We start from the raw sequence: 18,730 nt of genomic DNA, 5'->3' as shown, positions 1-18,730 counted from the left end.
TGAAGCGTGTCTCAAAAATACACAGCTTATTGTTCCTTTTCCTTTTAAAAACACCTAGATTTCACAGCATGCTAGCCATGGTCCTACATGTTGAGCAAAACCACAAAAAGTAAGGTAAAAAGTAAGTAATATTCAATCTTTGAGGCCAGTTTAGACAGTAAAAGTGTGATGAAAACAAAAATATTTAGGTCTTAGGGTTTTTACAGAAGCCATGTTTTTGTACTCAGCATGGAGCACACTGAGGAACAGCACAATAATTATGAAACTATTGCGTGAAATAGTAATAGTCTTTTGTTGGTTTTTTTACAATTTTAGTAGAAATTAGCAACCATTATTGAAAAAAAACAAAACAAATGTAGATATTTCATAGAATCATAAAAAATATTAGGTTGGAACATTCCAATACCCTGCCATGGGCAGGAACAACTTTCACTAGACCAGGTTGCTCACAGCCCCATCCAACATGGCCTTGGACACATCCAGGGATGGGGCATCCACAACCTCTCTGTTCCAGCACATCTCCACCCTCACAGGGAAGAATTTCTCCCCCACACCTAATCTAAATCTGCCCTCTTTCAGTTTAAAGCCATTCCCCCTTGTCTTATCACAACATACCCTTGTAAAAAGTCCCTCTCCAGCTCTCTTGCAGGCCCACTTTGGGTACTGAAAGGCTGCAATAAGGTCACCCCAAAGCCTTCTCTTCTCAGCCTGAACAACCTCAACTCTCTCTTTCTTCTCTCAGTCTTCCCTTGGTCTTTCCCATTTAAACTTTTCTGAGCCTTACCTTTCCTGTTTAAAATAGATCAAGTTGTAAAGTTGTGGGAATTCCATTTGAGAAAGAAGTAATGCCAAAAAACATCTATACACTAAAAATTTATGTATACCAAACTAAACATTACCAATTATTTACACACAAGTTTATATATAGGGGTGATAGTAACAACAGTATTTAAGAAGAATGATTCTGAAATGGGAACTTAGAAAGGGACTATGCCAGGTATAAAACTTTATGTGAAATTTGGTAATTGATTATAGAAGAGAAGCCCATCCAAACTCAGCTCAAACAAGGCCAAGTAATGAAAAGTGAAAATATTAAGCTCTGAAAATATACCATTATTCAGATGTATTTTTTATGTATTTTGATGTTTTTATATCTATTTCATTAGCTGTATTCCAGTAGAATAAGATTTACATAAAAAAGCTTTGCAGTGGTTTTTTTTTTTGATTATGTGAGTTCCTTCAGATCCCCTGCAGCAGCATTAAAATTTAACCATTTCTTGTTACTAATCTAAAGAGAAGTTGGCCTAATTAATATTGGTAATTGATTATAATTAACATGACATAGCATAGTTAATATGACACTGGTACTGATGCTAGCTCCTTACTCAAAAGAGTCACTAAAAAACTAAACACAATGCATGAATGATAAATGGGATTTTCTAAGACATTTGTTCTGTTTTATTGTTTTCCTGTTGTGAATCACTTCCCTTAAAATATGCAAGATGTCTAATGGAAGAACAACTTTACAGGCAAAAATATAACAGGATTGGGGAGAGAGTTGTACTCTGTAAGATGTGGTGCGTGTTCCTCCCAGTATGTGGAATAACTTGGGGACACAACCTGATGGAGGAGAGAGGAGGGCACCAAAGGAGAGATTAAGCAAGAGAACTTGCAAAAACTGAACATTAACTGAAGGCACTATTTGGAGTTACTTCAAAGCAAGTCTATGAGACTCTGCAGACATCACCATCTGTCACATTCTTCTAAAGATTTGAACTCTCAAGGGGCTACTTCCTGCAAGACATGAACATCTTCACAGAGGAGATTAGAGATACATCATGAACCATCTCGTCCTGACTATTTATCATGATAAACCTGCCAAGTGCATTAAATTTGCATAAAAGGATGTGGTCACCTTTAATAAGTCACTTATTTCTTGATTTCTCAGTGACAAAAACTGAATTGAAACACATTTAGTAGGAGTGCTGCAACTAATCATTGAGCAGGCAATCTTTCACAGAGCTGCCACACTATGATCTAGCTCCAAGATTTTGTAAATGTGCTTTTTCATTCATAGCCTAAGTTTAAGCTGCTAGGTATTACAACATAGTGCATCTCTCTAAATGAATGAGAAATGCCAATTTAAACTTGTAAAACAATAAATCTCTCTTACAATGTCACTTATAGGGAAAAACCCACAGCACTGGTACTCTGAATGATAATCATCAGTGGAATCATCTGTATTCATTGCAGTTCCCTGTATCAGCAATCTAGGTTCTGGGTGAAACTTCAACAAATTTCATTTTTCCTTATGTTTTTCTGCTGATGTATCTTAACATTTTTATGTGTACTTTTGAAAAGACCCAAAGGGAAATCCTGAAGGGTATTCAAATCTGTGCAACCTAGTTAACATTTGTTGATAAATAATAGATTAGCTTTCCATGAGTTACTGCTTCAGTATAGTTTTTGAGATACATCCCAAGCAAGTTTTAAATGTAGCTCATCAAGACAATAAACCTTTGTTACAGGTTATTATCCAATCTTGAAATTTCATGTCAGGTGACAAGAAATTTCAAAATGTCCTTTTAAAGACACTGTATGCTATACCAGGAAACCCTTTTACCTTTATTGTTCCCTTTAGGTTAGTAATGTCTATAAAAATGGTATTTAATAAACATTTGCCTGCTCATGGTCACTCAGACTAATATATTTGTTGGAAAATCACTTCTGAAATCCTATCTCTTCCTAAAGCTAACACTATTTACTGCATCATTCTCCCATTTCCATGAATCCAAAAAGTAAAGAATGGAAAATTCTGGTAAAACTCACTAAGGGAAGCATACCTTGAATGCACCTGTTCTCTGAAAGAATGCATCATTTTTCCTTCCTCTTCCCCAAACTGACATGGTTTCCAGTTAATTCTTTCCAAATGCTATTTTCAGAGTCTTCAGTGAAATCAGCAAGTCACAGAAAAAATCCCAGATCTATTTTACAGGAGTGTTTCTGCGGGATGGATGAGGCTTGGCCTCAGCTGAGGGATCGTTACCTGGTACTGCACTCCTCTTTCCATCAGCCACTATAAACAGGACTCACAGTATTCCTCAAAATGCCTGTGATGGTCCAGGTTTGTTAACCCAGATTTAGCAGAGCTTGTGGAAACAGCCTGAGCCCCTGGCATAACAGCCTCCTTTCCACAGCAAAGGCAAGCTAATAACCAAACACATTGTCCTTTGGTGAGGGTGCAGGCGGGGGCGTATTTGGCAGCAATAAAACTTCATGCCATCACCTACTGCTGAAGATGCAGCAATGTTGCACCTCAAATGCACAGCATACAGGAGGGAGATAAATGCAAGGGTGAAGCATTTTCTGCAGGAAGCCCTAAGGAAATTGAAGAGTCTTATCTTTGGGAAGAACTTGGTAAAGTCATTCTGACACCACAATAAACAGACAAACCTACGTTCACCACAGTCATCGCCTTCCTTGCAACTCCTCTGCAATTACATGCTGGGGTCCCAGCTTTCCAGCCCAAATCACTTCTGCTTGCAACTGTTTGTGTTGTGAGAGCTTTCTTTAATGGATTCATGGTCCAAGTGTAAAAGCCAAGCAGCCATGCACACTTCAATATTTAAAAGCATAAATAAAAATCTTAATAGATCCCAGATGTTTCATTTCCTCCAGCCCTTGTCAGTGATTGAGTTGGTGCTGATGTAGATGATTTTTTTAAGATCAGTGGTCAGTTTGATGCTGAAAAAACTTTAAATGTCTGGGAATTTCAAATGCAATTCCTAGAAATAAATAAATCATTAAGTACAACTGTGAATGCAAGCGGCTCTTATTTTGTAAATTTATTTTATGGCCTGAAATGCACCCACAGGTTTTAAATACAACCGAGTGTGAAACAGACAGTAACATTTTGTCAAGATATATAAAACCTTGTAGATATAGAATTATTTCAATCTCATTTTCTTAGCAAAAGAACTCAAAGGTTCATACAAATAGCAAACTAAGGAATCCATACTTTATATGGTGCTGGTGATATTGAAGCTAATGAAGATCTTGCTATTTATTGGAGCAGAGCTGAGATTTGCTAGCTGCATCCATTTTTCACTTATTAAACGAGCAAGTTACCATTTACCATACCAAGCAAATAAAGCAGTAGACAGAAAGCATGCCCACAAAAACAAGCTGCTGAGCCCAGTAACTCAGGTCACGCTTTCACACACAAGTTTGCAAGTGCAGTGAGCAGCTCAGTTCTCTCTCTCTCACTTTTACTGGGAGAAGTCCTTAGTCTCCCAAATGAAAACAAACGGGAGTGGGGGGCACAGAGGGGAGGCTGAAGCTTGTATTTAGCTTGTACAGACCCATGATATGTGCAGTTGACGTCATGAAAAAGTGTAAGTCTGCCAGGTCAGCAGCCACAAACCCCAAATGCTGCTGGTTGCAGGCTGAGCAGACACTAAAAGGCTGTGAATTTCATTTTATCATCCTTCTCCTTCCTGGTAAAGCACCAGAAGCTAGAAGTTGCTGGAAAGAAACACTGGAAAATATTAACTATGGACATCCAGGATTTGGTTTTGATCAGCATTAGAATAACACCAATGACAAATCTTGCAAAATTTGTTTTTATTAATACAGCTAAAAATGTGGGCTTTGTAGTCCACTTTCAAAGAGTATTGATAAGCTCAGCTAAATTATGCACTTCATTCAGCCTGCCACATCTACCTACTATTCTGCTAATTTATGAGCCATGCATTTCTCTCCAGCTAAATGTCTGATTGAGAAAAACTTCACTCAGTTTCTGTTATTTGTTTTGCTACACAATACTCCTTAATAATGACTGCTGCTTGTCCTTAGCCATGGTTTCTATTTTACCTTTTGCATTTTGTGAAATTTTAAGTGTAAACATAATACAAGTCCCTCAACATGTAGTTTTATTGCAGAGCCAACAATGGACAACACTGAAAAGCTGAGTATTTCCAGTCCTTTTGGTAAATCCATTGGAATAGGTAGGTTCCACAAAACCAAGTTTTTGCTGTTCAGTTTCTGCACCTTGTTCTAACACCTTCATATACAAGGAACAAATGCTTGTTTCATTGACTTCAAGAAAAAATCTTTGTATGGGATGAGGAGCTGCAGTTACAATACCAAACTGAAGCAAACCTAGGAAGCTTCTGATAAAGAAACAGATTTTTTACTTTTTTTTTCTTTGTTTTTTCTTTTTTTTTATCACAACAGCACCACTGGCCTACAAATTATGTTATTTGCAATTGTGCATCTGTGTGCCATCAATCTCCAAGGAAGGGAAAGACTGCTGGGCTGAGCTCTCAATTTATGTTTCTCAGTTGACTCTTATAATCACACACAGTGTTCTCAACCTTAGTGCAGTTATTCTGGTAACAAAATTTGCACACCAGGTGGGTTTACCCAAGTTCCCGTGGTCCTAATAGTTTCATACATTTCCTAATAATAATCTTGAAAATTACGTAGGTAATTGTGTTTCTAAAAAGCCACCTTCAGCAAAATTGGGAGGGTTCTTTCCTCTCAAGAGGAAAAATATTTTAATAAAATAGCTAGTGTATGCCTATAAAAATGGCAAGAAAAAATGCAATTTAAAAATTTCACTCTTTTTTGATGCCTTTAAATGCTGCCTTTAAATGTGGCATTAAACAAAGCTAAAGGAATTCACAATTCTGGTGATGAAAGGTGCCAAAATAGCATGGTCACATAGCAGGACCCAGTGACAAGGATCCCCTGGCCCTGCAGCACTGCAATCTGGGTAAGGCATTAATATTCACACTCTAGGCTGGGATTAGAAAGAAGGCTGGAGCTCTGTGCAAGGGTGGGCCTAACCCAGCAGAGGTGCAGCAAACTGCTTCACTGCCTTGCTGAAATTCAGTCCATCTAATTGATACTGCAGAAGGCAGTAGCATAATGAAACGGAGCAGAGATCACTTCAGTAGTTTTACCAATCTATGCTCTCCTGCTCTTGACCAATATATAACCCCACACAGGATTTCACTCTTTCCAACTTCAAGCAGTCCTAGGAATGATTTAAGTTTCTATAATATGGTAACCATTAAGATATTTCTATTAGATCACCATTCAGAAATGTATCAAGACCGACTTCATTTGTATAACACTAAAAATCCATTGGTTTTGCTTAAGGTAGCCCAGTTCCTTTCGAAATGGCATTTTAAACAGCACGTTTTCCTCAGACCCAAAATAAAATACTTATAACTACCTCATTTATTTGTGAGTAAATGCAGGTAACGTCTGTTAAAAAGCAAAATCCATTAGACTCTGAGTAGTTTTGGTACTGTAAGTAGTCTCCAAAAGGCAACAGATGTGGGGACGGGGGAGGGGAAAGTCGATTTTGTCTTTTTAATATTCAAAGTGGGTCTGTTCTCACTGGCTAATTAAATCAGTAGAGTGCAAACAATAAAAGAAAAAATAAGTGTTGCCTTTCTTCCCTAGAACAACCTCTCTGATTCATCTCTACTTATTACAAGAACTTAATTTATTACCAGACTTTACAATATTCCCTCCCCCAATCATCATGAAATAAGATTCATATTCCACAGCATCAGTTCCCATCAAAAATAATATGCTTGTCTTGTAGAATTTAAGATAAGATGGTTTTTCCACTATTAAGAAAATGTGGGCTTAGAATGGGCTTCTTTGATTGACATGAAGCTACTGAAGAATCACACTTAAAAAGCAAAAGATTTAATAAAAATATCAGATGTACAAATCAACCAGCAGAATGCCGGCTTAAATATATTTGTGGTTCCTTGGCAAAACCAATAGATTTGCACGGGTGTGCTGAATTACTTGAGAAGTAACAAAATGTGTTAATAACATTAAACAGTCATCTTCCAAGAACTTAGACTATTATGGTACCTTCTAGTCAGACAATTCTTTTTAGTGCATAAATACATGTAATATCAATTATTTTTTATTTATGACATCAAAATGACAATGGTATATATAGATTTGGGTTTGAAAGTATTTCAAATACCACTGTCAACTTTTAGCCTTTAGTTAGTCACAATACACAGCACAATAATAAAAACATGCTGCAGATACAGACCAGAACTCTACTGTTCTAGCACTGCACAAGAAGAGAAAAGGTGATTCCAGCCCCAAGAGCCTTACAGTAAAGGTGCACATCATGAAGACAAGGCAGTATAAGTATCAGCAACCACCTAATTTTACTAGCATAATGCTCAGCAAAGGATCAATATGTGCATGAAATAAGGCAGATTGCAGACCCTGAGTCCTGGCTGCTATCTTTCCTCCCACCATCAAGTTAAATGAAAGTTTGGGTGTGTTTGTCTATGTAATATGCTGAAGTGACAGCACTGTGGACACACCTGAAGATAAGGGACAAAAGAGGGATGCAGATCCTTTGCATCATAAGGGTGTACTCAGCAATAAGGTGGTGTTTGGCAACAGAAGGCTACTATTTCAGCCCAGTTGCTGGCTAGATTTTGAAAACATCGGAGCCAAGGAAATTGTTATGGGACATAAAGCACGAGTTACAGGCAACTCCCCTGAGATGCTCAGGATCATCGTGGGAGAAAACATGGACACGCTTATCTGAAGATGTAACAAGTGACAATCAAGACACTGCTGCGGTACCGTGAGGTCCTGAGCGTTTATAGGTGCAGGGTTCTTTCTAAGCTCCATGCACTATTGGTCAAATTTTAAGTTTAATGGTAATTTCTCAGCAAAATACAACTTCATTGTAGTTAATGAACTATCCACAGCTGAAATGTTGATCTATTTAACCCCAGATTCGTGGCTGTAGGGAGTTGCATGCTCATTGCCAAATGCTAACTATAACTTCATTGAAGCTGCTGTTTAGCTACTATTTAAAACGTACTCAGTATGAAAAAGTACTCTTCACCCTTCAAGCATTCTTTTGGTTCACCAAATTAGTGGTCTCAAGCAAATAAAATATTTACTCTGTACTGCATCCAAAGCCAGTGTTTCTTTATGTAATCCGACTGATGAGCAAACACCAAAGGCATGGAGATAATAGCAGCAGGTCAGACTTAGCAAAATGATGCCTCAGATTTTGCCACTTAGCAGTAAAATACATGCTATAAAGACACAAACAGAAATGAGCCCACTAACACCTAATTCAACTGTATCTTGAAAACGCAGTATAGTAACCCAGCAAAGGGATTTCTGTTGGTATTTGTATGAAAGGACATTTGTCAATACCCATTAACCTCTGGCTTTTACCTGTTAGTTTTCTAAAAGATTCTTGTGTTGCTTCACAAGCCACAAGGTGTCACAGTGGCTCAAGTGGTAGGATTCTTGTCAGTCTAGACACGCAGGTTGTGGCTTCAGGTTACATTCCAGCGCTAACACCGCTCCCCACGAGGAACGCTGTGCTACCCTGCATATTTAGAAGTGCAGCCCTTCGGATGCAACTATCAGTCAAGGTGCATCTCGGTTGCCTAAGGATATTTTTTGTACGGGCATTAAATAATCTTCACTGTCAGGGAAGAGAAGTACTTGGTGCGCTGGCATCTTGACCAATCTTTTTACTTTGCATTATTAACCCTGCCATGTTAGGAAGTACTGAAAAGAGTTGAGCTAATCATTCACATCAAATAAAAAATTTTATTAATTCCACTTCGTTCTGTCAAGAGTTTCTAGGAATTAGTAACTATTTATTTGAATGCACTAATTATTCAAGTTTATGACATATCTTTGCTCATCCTTCATAACAAGCAATGTGCTCTAAGCACGTAATATTCTGCCAAGACTATATATTGTTGTTGGTCATATATTGTGTGTCACTGTTTTGCATCCTTGACTGGAAGAGCACAGATGGAGCTAGAGCTTAAAATGCCAGGAAGCTTAGAAAAATTTTACCATTTTTCTAATGTAACTGCACACTAAGCAGCATTCTGTTCCACAAAAAAATTATGCACATACATCATATTTACTGACTTGTAATTTTCCCATTGCAACCAGCTATTGTTATTAATTTGCTTTACATTCATACACCAGTCAGTCCTCACTGCAAAGCAATCAGAGATTCTTCTCTGGTGTATTTAATTTCTAAGTATCATGGTTCTATCTGGGAGGTAAGCTCAAAACAGGAAACACTGCCTCTCAGCTTAGCCTGTATAAAATAAGTAAATTCTTTCAGTAATGGTTAATAAATTGAAATTTTCATTCTGCAATTATTTGTAAGAATAAAACTCCACTGATCAAACATTCAGAGAAAAGCATAAAGAGCACAAACACAGCCAAAGCAAATTCACTGCTAAACTCAAGTGAATTGTCACGGAAATTTTTCATGTAGCATTTGTTGCACTCAGGTAATGAACATTTACCCAGTGTGTTGGCTTTTCATGTCCCATTATTCATGCCAACACATTCATTAAAATGGGCCTATGCTATTTAACATAATCAGCAGTGTGCATAGGTGTGGCCTTCAAAGAGTTATTACCACAGTTTACAGGCATGCTGTTCATAAATACAAGCAGAACCGCAGTCACTGCAAAACACCAAGCTTCCCAAAAAACATATGGTAATTTTTGCTGTGTAAAATGGATAGATGCACTATATAATGCATAATTGCATCACATTATATCTGAACTTCTAATTGCTTAAAATGATACTCCAAATCACATCAACAACATTATTACCTAATTACCCTAAGGGTTAACTGATATTCCAGTGATTAAGTCTAGGTAGAAGCAATAGAACTATTGTATTGACTTCATTCACTACAGCAAAAGGTATGATTGCAACTGCACATCTCAAGTCCATCAGAGATTCTGTGAAGTTCTGTGAAACTGAGCTTCTGTGAAGAATCTGTGAATGTCTTCAATGTCTTTGTATGAAGAAAAAAAGTGGAGTAATGAGGGCCAAAAGGAAGGAGGTCCCTCTTGCAACATCCTGAACAACAAGCATTATTTTCATTTGCTCTAAAGGAACTATTATACAGTAGTTCTTTTCCTTTCACATAATTTTGATGCAAGATGGAGTAACATGGTAACATTTTGGGTACTTAAACCAGCTAGAAGAATTATGGAAGATGGTGAGTGGCACTAATCTGAAAAGGCAAGTTGCTACTAGAATGTGGGGGAGTAAAACACAGTTGTAGGCCTTCTCCACTGTCAAATGACCCATGCATGAGACTTTTGTAAACCGCAGGAATAAAACATAGCATTCTAAGTATGAGGTATTTCATCTTCCCTTTTTCCACTTATTAAAGGCTTTTCTGGTTGCAAACCTGGAGGCAAAGCAAGCGTCACGCCTGCTTTGCCCACCTCACCCTGCAGCATGTCTAGTCCACAGAAGATGGTTAGAAATGCTGGTGCTGCTGACTGCCTTCCTAAGGAATGATGTATGCTGAAGGTGCTTCAGCATAAGAAGAAATAAAATGAGTTTCACTCTATTTACTTTCCTCTTTTCTGAGCATTTTTCTCTCTTCACATAACTATTGTATTTAAAGATTTAGAATATTTCTTTTTTGTATAACGTAGTCATTAATATCTCAGAAATCTATTTGTAACCTGCTCTAGGACAGATGGCAGCTATTTGTCTGATAAAATCTTCTGCTAATGGCTGAGGCAAAACTACACAACTGGAACAAAAATCACAAAAAGGTACATAAAATACTTCAAATGCACAATGTGCTCAAAGTCATAATTTTCTCAATTTACTACTTTAGAAAATAACCTAATAAAAATGTAGTCAGGAAAAAACCAAATGTTTGAAAGTCCAAAAGGAAAGTCAAAAATAGTCCACTGCACATGTAATGTAAGACTACACATATTAATACTCAAATATGGTGAATTGTTTTTTCCAGGTATTTAGTTTTTCAAGAATAAGCAAACTGGATCTGTGATTCAATCTATTTTTGAGTCTGCTTTAATCAGGGGTTCCAAATATGATAACTTTTTTACACACATATGTTTCTCTGTACTTTGAATGCAACAGATAAGGTCATTCAGCCAGGCAATTCTTTTTGATGTTATAGTCTGCAGCTAGCAGTTGGGTAAAATGCATGGGATCTAGACAGGTATTGAATCTGCTTTATGTGAGTAATCTGATGTCAAAACTATACTGAGATTAGGTTTCTCCCTCCCCTTTTTAATACACATACAAATGATGCTCCTGCTCATCTCAGTAGGCTTGGCAAACTTAGAACCAGGGAAGATGGATATCAACAGGTACTGCAGATCACATATGACAGATCTACAGCAACCTTCCAGTTCATTAGGTGCTCCAAAGGATGCAAACTATTTGGTTTGCAGCTGACCCAGCAGCAGATTTAAGCATGCTTAGAAACCTACATAAAGCTGTGGGCTTTACTGCATCAGTTCTGAGTTTACCATTCTGCTCTGGATAAGTATCTGAATGTGAATATTGACAAGAGAAAGACCTCAGGGAGAAGTTCTAGTGTGATACTTTTTATTTTGGCTCTAGTTCAACCCAAAACCATTACAACCCAAACCATTCTATGAGTCTGTGATTCAAGTCTGTATGCTGAGGATGGCCAGAAGCTTCAGCATGGGCATGCCTCCTTGACAATACTGCAGAAACATCAAGGTGATGCCAAGAGGACCTAAGTCTCATGGAGAGGACAGCCTGTTGCTGTAAAATTTATGGCCTTTGCAAAGACTCTGCAGGACCAACAACTCTCAAATCCTGAAGAGGTGATGGGTTTAGAAACACACTGAGTTCTGAAAAGGTCTCATTTTTTCAGAGCAATTGGTTTTTCACCAACATTTTAAGGCATGCAAGTACTGGAGCTGTTTCCAGAGGTATCAGCTCTTTCCATGCTGAGGTTCAAGTTCCACAGATAGTCTAGCTGATTCCGTGTTACCTCAGAAGTACAAAGTGGCCTACTCCGCCTAGATCAATAATTTAAAGGTTTTAGTTTAGTAGGGCATGGCTGTCAACCAGAATGTGATAGAAACAGTATTCTGACCATATATTACCTTCTCTCTGAAATTCTGACAATAACCAAACAGAGAAAGAATGTACAAAAAAAAAAGAAATGTGCAGGCCTAGGGGAGAAGATTTTAGCTAGGGGTTTGGTGATGTTTCTTTCACTGCAAATTTTGTATAATAAATAGGCCCATTGAGAATTGGCCAACAGTCCTGCCCTACCACAGTCTTTTTTGGAGACTGATCATCAGCCTCTTTGGGGCAACCTTCTTCACGCCACAGCCATCCCTCTAAGGCATCAAGAAGCCCAGCAACAGCTTCTGGAAAAGAGTACCTGGGAAAAGTGGGGATCTATCCTGACCTGTTTACACAGCACAGTGCAGGAAAGAAGGCTCTTCTCGTGGAGGAAACAACTGAACAAAGAACCAGCATGGTTGAAATGCGTGTTTATAGTAGATATGCAACTTCTGGCAAAGAGATGCAAAAAAAATACCATTTAAAGTAAGAAGTCCAGCTAAAAAATACTGCAAAGAGTTTAGCAATCTTATCCCTTTTTAAACAAAGAAAATGCATATACAAAACCCAAATTATTTTCTTTTTTATCTGATCTTGCAATCTTACTGCAGGCAAAACTCCAGCTTAAATAATAGCACAGGACTGGCTCCTTGTTATGATCTCTATTTTGTTCTTTCTCACTAACCAACAGCTTCTATTTTTGAGACTGGATCTGCATAGTAAATCTTGTTTACATCAGGGAAAGACGAAGTTTAGGGGTTTTTCTAAGTGGATTTATGGCTTAACGAGTAAAGAAAAAAAAAGAAGAGTTGAAAAGGTTTCTTTATAGAAAATGATCTAGTAAGTAAGCATCAGAGTGATTGCAGGCAAGACCCATTCTTACACTTTTGCAGTGACTCTTTCTCCACCCTCACCAGCCCCTACCCCCAAATGCAGCATGCATGCAGTTTCCCTTCTATTATATGACTTTTTTGGGGGGAGGGTGGGCAGGAGCAGCAAGATATGCCTGATCGTAAGCTAAGGATCAACATGTAAAGGAAGTGGAGTCTTTTTTTTCTCCCCTGGCCTCATAAGAATTGTTAGTTTGCAACAATTTTAATTGAAAGCAGCTGCAACTGAAATTTTTTTAACGGATAGAAAACATGTATGAAATAAAAGAAAATCAGTAAAAAGAGCCTTGAATCCATTCTGAAGTCAGCGTCTGCCTAAAGGCATTCAAGGGTTTTCTTTTAACACTGACCTTTTAGTTTCAGCAATGCATGGTTCATAAGTACTCTCAAAATACTTTACTCATGTTCCTAGAATTGCTAAGTATTAGTATATTTGTAGGTGAAAGAATATTTCCTCAAAATTACTTTAAAAAACGAAGTTTATGTGTTTTCCCCTCAACAAAACAAACTCATTGGACAAACTCAGACTTATGTATACAATATGAGAGATCTGTTTGCCACACTAAGTTGCTAGGCAAACAAATGTGATGTCACAACATAGATTTTTATGACTAATCTATTAAAAATGCATCAGGAAGAAGAAAATTATTTCATCAGATAGCAATGTGAGAAAGAAAAATAAGAGACTTCCATTAAACTGCAGAAAATTTGTTTTGCTTTGATTTGCATTAAATATTTGGTTGCATATGAATGTCTGTGTAAGCTTCCAGTTCATTTAGCAGCTTTTAAATAATCATAACATCCTCTTTCATTTTCCTTTTAATTTTCTTTATATATTTTTCCATCATGAAATCTTTGTTAAATTCACTATCCAGTTTAATAGGAGTTTAAAATAATTTGATTAAGCTGATTGTCTTTAAAACAAATATGCTACTAATCAAGGTCTCTAGTCACCCTTAAAAACACTGCTCTCTTAGCCAGAAGGAAAACTGTGTGTTGCATCCAATGGTGATGTAAAGCATAATCTCTTGTAGTGACACAGAGAGATACAGGTGAATTTAATGTGTTGTGATACACAAAAGTTCTAACAATACAGGGGACTAAATAAACAAGTGAAAGGCTTGATACATTTCTTTGATTACTGACAATAAAGCAACGCCTCAAACTTTAAACTGTCAGCAACTTTAGGCGATCTATTCACAGCACTCTGTAACGCTACTGAATAATTATATACAAGATATAATCACCTTTTTTTTTTCTTCTAAGTGTAAGCAATTTCAAATGATTAAAAATTAGAACAGAAAAGGATTTACAACATCAAAGAGGAAAATAGGTGCCTTTTTAACCATCAACTTTTATGAAAACCAGAGACATTTACTCATGTTGTGTATTGCTACCTAGAACTTCAGAAAGTGCTGATTATGCCACCACAGGATTCCTTTCTTGAAATATTAAACTAACAGATATACAAAAATTAAGATAAACCAAGTATGAGTGAATGGGAATTAAATCCCGAAAACCACACACAGAGCAAGGAAACAGCTGCATTTTGTTTAACCAGAAGTTAATCAACTATGAGAGAAGTAAGCAAGATTTATCTTTATATCTGCCAGAGATTATTAAACATTTAAATATTCATTTTACTTCTTTAAATAGGGATTGTTGATGCATTACAAAATGGCATTGGATGCTCCCAAAGTATTATTAAGAAAGCATGTATTAATTTAGAAAAAAGTATTACCACGTAAGATTTCTTTGAACAACTTTTAAGGAAGGTACAGTTTTCCTGTAGACTGTTTAGTAACTCAGACTCCCTAATTTACTTTAGATCACATAAGAATTAGCTAGGTGGTGGACTTTTGCCAGTACTTACATCATAAAACCACCCCCTGCCTGGGTGTGATTGGAATTCTTCGCCTAAGACTGACCCTGAATTTAAAAAGGCAGTTGTAGGTTCTGTCTGAGGAGCCCATAAAGTTATAAGAAGTTTGAAGAGCAAAAGTTTGCACGTCTAGCACAAGCTAAAGCTGCTAATTCTTTACTTTCATGACTTCCATTTCTTCCTAAAGAAAACAAGAACAACAAAGATAGCTATGCTGCATCTAAATGACCTTTCTTTATCACTCTGTACTTTGTCTGCTTAATACACGGAGCACATCCTTCACACTGGCTGTTATTCCCTTCCACCCAGCGCTGACAGAAACTGGAGTAGAAGCAGTGGATTTCTCAGGAAGGGTCCCCAAGCCCTGAGCCCTTTTGAGAACACTTCTGCCTCTCCCAATTATCCACCCTGCTGCTGGGAGAGCAGGAGTAGGAATGGCCTGTGGTGGATTCCCCAATGCTTCTTCTACCAGTTCTTTTTTTTTTTTTTTTTATAATTTCTCACCTACCTGCAAGCTTTGGAGAACTACAGTGGGAAGGGAAAGGAGAAAACAGATGGACATGACATACAGATGCAGCTTCCATAGGCGTTCCATCCATCCTCTGTACAACTTTATTAAATTATGTGTGTTTTGCTCTGCCTTGGAACTTCCACCTCTGCAAGGGACAGTAGAGAATCTGGCTCTTCAGGGTTATTAAGAACATTTTTATGTTTTATGAAACCAGAAAAATCCCAAATGCTTTCCATGGATATATTTGGGATAAAGGCTGTAGTTTCCCATTCTTTTAATGCATCCTCATTTGCCACTGTCTCTCTGCACAAGTTGGGTCCATGTGGAATCTGCCAGCTTGCTACCCCCAGTCTTTTGGAGAGTTTCTTTGTAATTCCTTTCGCCTTAAGCTGCTTTGCCTGTGCTCACCTACCCCCTGGGGCTCACAGAGCACAAGCAGCCTCCTTCAGAGACCAGTGCCTACATTATTCCAAAGACTGCCTGAAGAGAAACGTTCTTGCAGCAAGCCTGTATCACCCACAGCACAAGCACATTCCTTCCATGACATACCAGGCTCTGGATTCAAAAAATGTAGAGCTAGTTATACATGCTCCAGAAGCCTTCACCTACCAATCCCAAACATGCTTGGAAGTGTATAAAATTAATGTGAAACTTCCACTTTCTGACCTGCCCAAGAAGCCAGAATTATTCTTTGCAGACTGTCCACACCTAGTCACTCTAGTGTCCCACGAAATTAGTTTAATATTTTTGTTTGTTTATTATGGAGATGTTTTTATTGGAAGATGAATGACATCAACTGAAGTTAGCTAACAAATACATTTCAACGAACAACAATGCTTACAGCATAGACCTCAGAAACTGAAAAAACAAAGAACCAGAATGTAAACACTGAATAATCACAAAGCAAAAGAATTTTTATTCTGAGCAAATAAAACAAAAGCTGGAGCATAAGGCCTTCATTAACTAAATATTGACTGTCAAAGTAAAATGCTGCTGAAACCTAGCAAGGCACTCCTGGCAAGAAAGAGTGGGTTATTGCTTTTTGCCCACAACAATCCACATGAATTTGAGCAGCAAAAAATTGCAATTATAGGTGCTGAAGTTTAATTCAGCACACCTCAGCAATGAAGGAGAGGAAAGTTGCTTCACAAGTCCCTCAAAAACTTTTCTAGTGTAACATCTGTAAAGGAGCTACAATCAGGAGCTGGTCCAGTATTAAAAGTACCACTAAAATAATATGTAAAAAGGCTAAGTGAGCTCTGACAGCTTTTAGAGCAGGTTGTATATAAAACCCTGAAGAAATCACTCAGTGATACATATTTGCTCTTTTCACTTGCAAAAGTCTATAAATCATTACATGAATATGTACAGGAATGCAAGGAACAGAGTTGCAAGACAGTAACAAACAAGCAGCAGCAAACAAACCCTCACTCTAAATGGCAACAACCCTTGCAGCCAACAACTTAGGGCAAAACTGACAAACACTTGCCATGATTTTGGGAGCAAAGAGCTGCTTGGAGTTTTTAGCCAGCACAAAGTGTATCACCAGTTACTCCCCAGGAACGTTTCAAGCCTGGCAGTGGTAACAGTGGTAGAAAAGCAGCTACCCCGTGGCGGTACCCAATCAGAAAGCAGGTCACATCTCGTTAGCTGTATCATATACATTAAACGTCACAGATTCTCCATGGCTTAGCTGACAATTCAGGCATGTGTGTTTTATTTTATGATAACCCCATGTTATCTTAAAGAATCACAATATAACAAACAGACTAACTTGAGATCCTTCACCACGCTGTGTGTCACAAACCTGGCAGATATTTGCCACTACGTAAAGCCATTTACTACAAAAGATTCATACTTTTAAAAAGTCTTTTCAGGGCACCACTAATAAACTACTATGAAAAATTGCAACACCAAGAATGCTGCACAAACACAGACACATGGACAGAAATGCAGCCTGATTCACTTTCACTTCATTAGACTTGAAAAGTGTGCTTTACTTAACCATGTAAATAACAAGATGCAGCCCCTGCTATTTTTTAATTATTTTTTTTTTTATAATGACAAAAGCATTTCCCCCTCCCATTCAGTATGTTCTTTGCAGTGGCTGATCTGGATTTTCAAGCCAGGGTGTATAAACCACTAACACATTTTACAGAGCATAACGAACAGTAAATGTAGTTTACATTACAGGGTACTTTTGACAGCTATATGATAAAGTAGTGAACTGACCATCTCTCTTGCTAAAAGCAACAGCATTCTAAATGTAAACACAAATTTCTCTTGTCAGTTGTCCCAAACGTGTTCTTTAAGAGTAGCCTAAGAATAAGTTTTTAAAACTCCGCTCCCCTTTTCAGTTATCATCCATTTTTCATTTTAATGAGTTTACAGAACAAAACCAAAATGTTCGTCTCTCCCCCAAAACCTGCAACATTCCAGAATTAATTTTGTGCAAAAGCCGAAGCAATATTTCTCAATATTATAGCTGCAAATGCCAGCAGGACGGATCCTGAACAAACAACACACTAAGGCAAAGAAATTTCCTGAGACCAGCGTTATAATCAATCCTGAAGTGCTGTACTGTAATTTCATGATTTCAGCCTAAGCTGGTATCTCCTCAAAGAGTTGCTCTGCGTGGAAACATAATGAGGGATTACCCAATTAAACTACTAAATTAATTAGGGTTCATGCCTGCATATACTGTACTGTCTAGTGGGACGCTTCAGCTGGAATTCGGGCTGAAACCTACCACGGTCCATGCACAGGAAAACAAGGCTGGGGGACTTACCTCCGTCCGCGACTGCAGCCTCTTGTTCATTTCATATATTCGGTACTCTGGTTGCACCATGTATGGTGTGTGTCTCCTATAAAATGGGCCAAAAGGAGAAGAATAGAAAGGGTCATGTGGTGTGCTGGACATCTTGCCTGCTTGCAGAGATTCAAGCTACACAGAGTATCATCAACATCCATACAGAGCACATGGGCTGTGTGTTCTTCACAGTACAAAGTAGCGGCGCGCACACACACACACACATCCAGGCTGCACGCACTGGCTGGGGACTGCTGTGGGAGCCCGCTCCGGCGGAGACGGGCGGGGGGGTGGGGGGAGCGGGAGCGCACAGGCTCCAGACACGGAGAGGGAGGCTGGATAGCTTCAGGCACCGCCGCTCGGTTTTAAAGCAGCAGTTTCTGGAGGGGTCATTTCCTGTCCGCGCTGCCGACTAGTTCAGAAATGCCACCCCCCCCTCCCCGCCGGCAGAGGTGCGGGTCGGGGTTCGCTGTCCCCCCGCAGGCCCCCGCCGGAGCCGCGGCGGGCTCGTTAGCATATAGGTGGTTTAAAAGCTGCCTGAGCCAATCACCCCGCGGGTAATGTCAGAAATGTGATTACTACAAAATACATAAACACAGGCCACGGCCATCCCGCCGCGGGCAGCCGGCGCTTCCCCCGCGCCCGACGGCTCCCGCAGCGCCCGCTGCCCGCCCGGCGCGGCCGCTCCGCGCTGCCCG

General features: G+C 38.7%; 1 protein-coding gene across 10 annotated transcripts in view; it reads right to left on the bottom strand.

Moving 5' to 3' along the window:
- The window catches only part of LDB2 (LIM domain binding 2), a 213,565-nt gene extending 195,047 nt beyond the window's left edge, over nucleotides 1-18,518 (bottom strand). For 4 of the 10 annotated variants that reach the window (XM_039698926.1, XM_039698928.1, XM_039698924.1 and 1 more), the window contains exon 1: nucleotides 18,012-18,517. In XM_039698926.1, coding sequence (XP_039554860.1) covers nucleotides 18,012-18,143 — 132 coding nt within the window. In that variant the 5' untranslated portion in view covers nucleotides 18,144-18,517. Of the gene's footprint in view, nucleotides 1-18,011 lie in introns of all 10 variants that reach the window. The other 6 variants (XM_039698921.1, XM_039698923.1, XM_039698922.1 and 3 more) reach the window with 3 other exon arrangements.
- Between the last annotated feature and the right edge of the window lie 212 nt (nucleotides 18,519-18,730).

This window comes from Passer montanus, unplaced genomic scaffold (assembly GCF_014805655.1).
Source record: "Passer montanus isolate IOZ18808 unplaced genomic scaffold, ASM1480565v1 scaffold13, whole genome shotgun sequence".
Taxonomy (NCBI): domain Eukaryota; kingdom Metazoa; phylum Chordata; class Aves; order Passeriformes; family Passeridae; genus Passer; species Passer montanus.
Note: the sequence above shows the minus strand (reverse complement) of the source record. Positions and strands in the feature narration are given on the sequence as shown.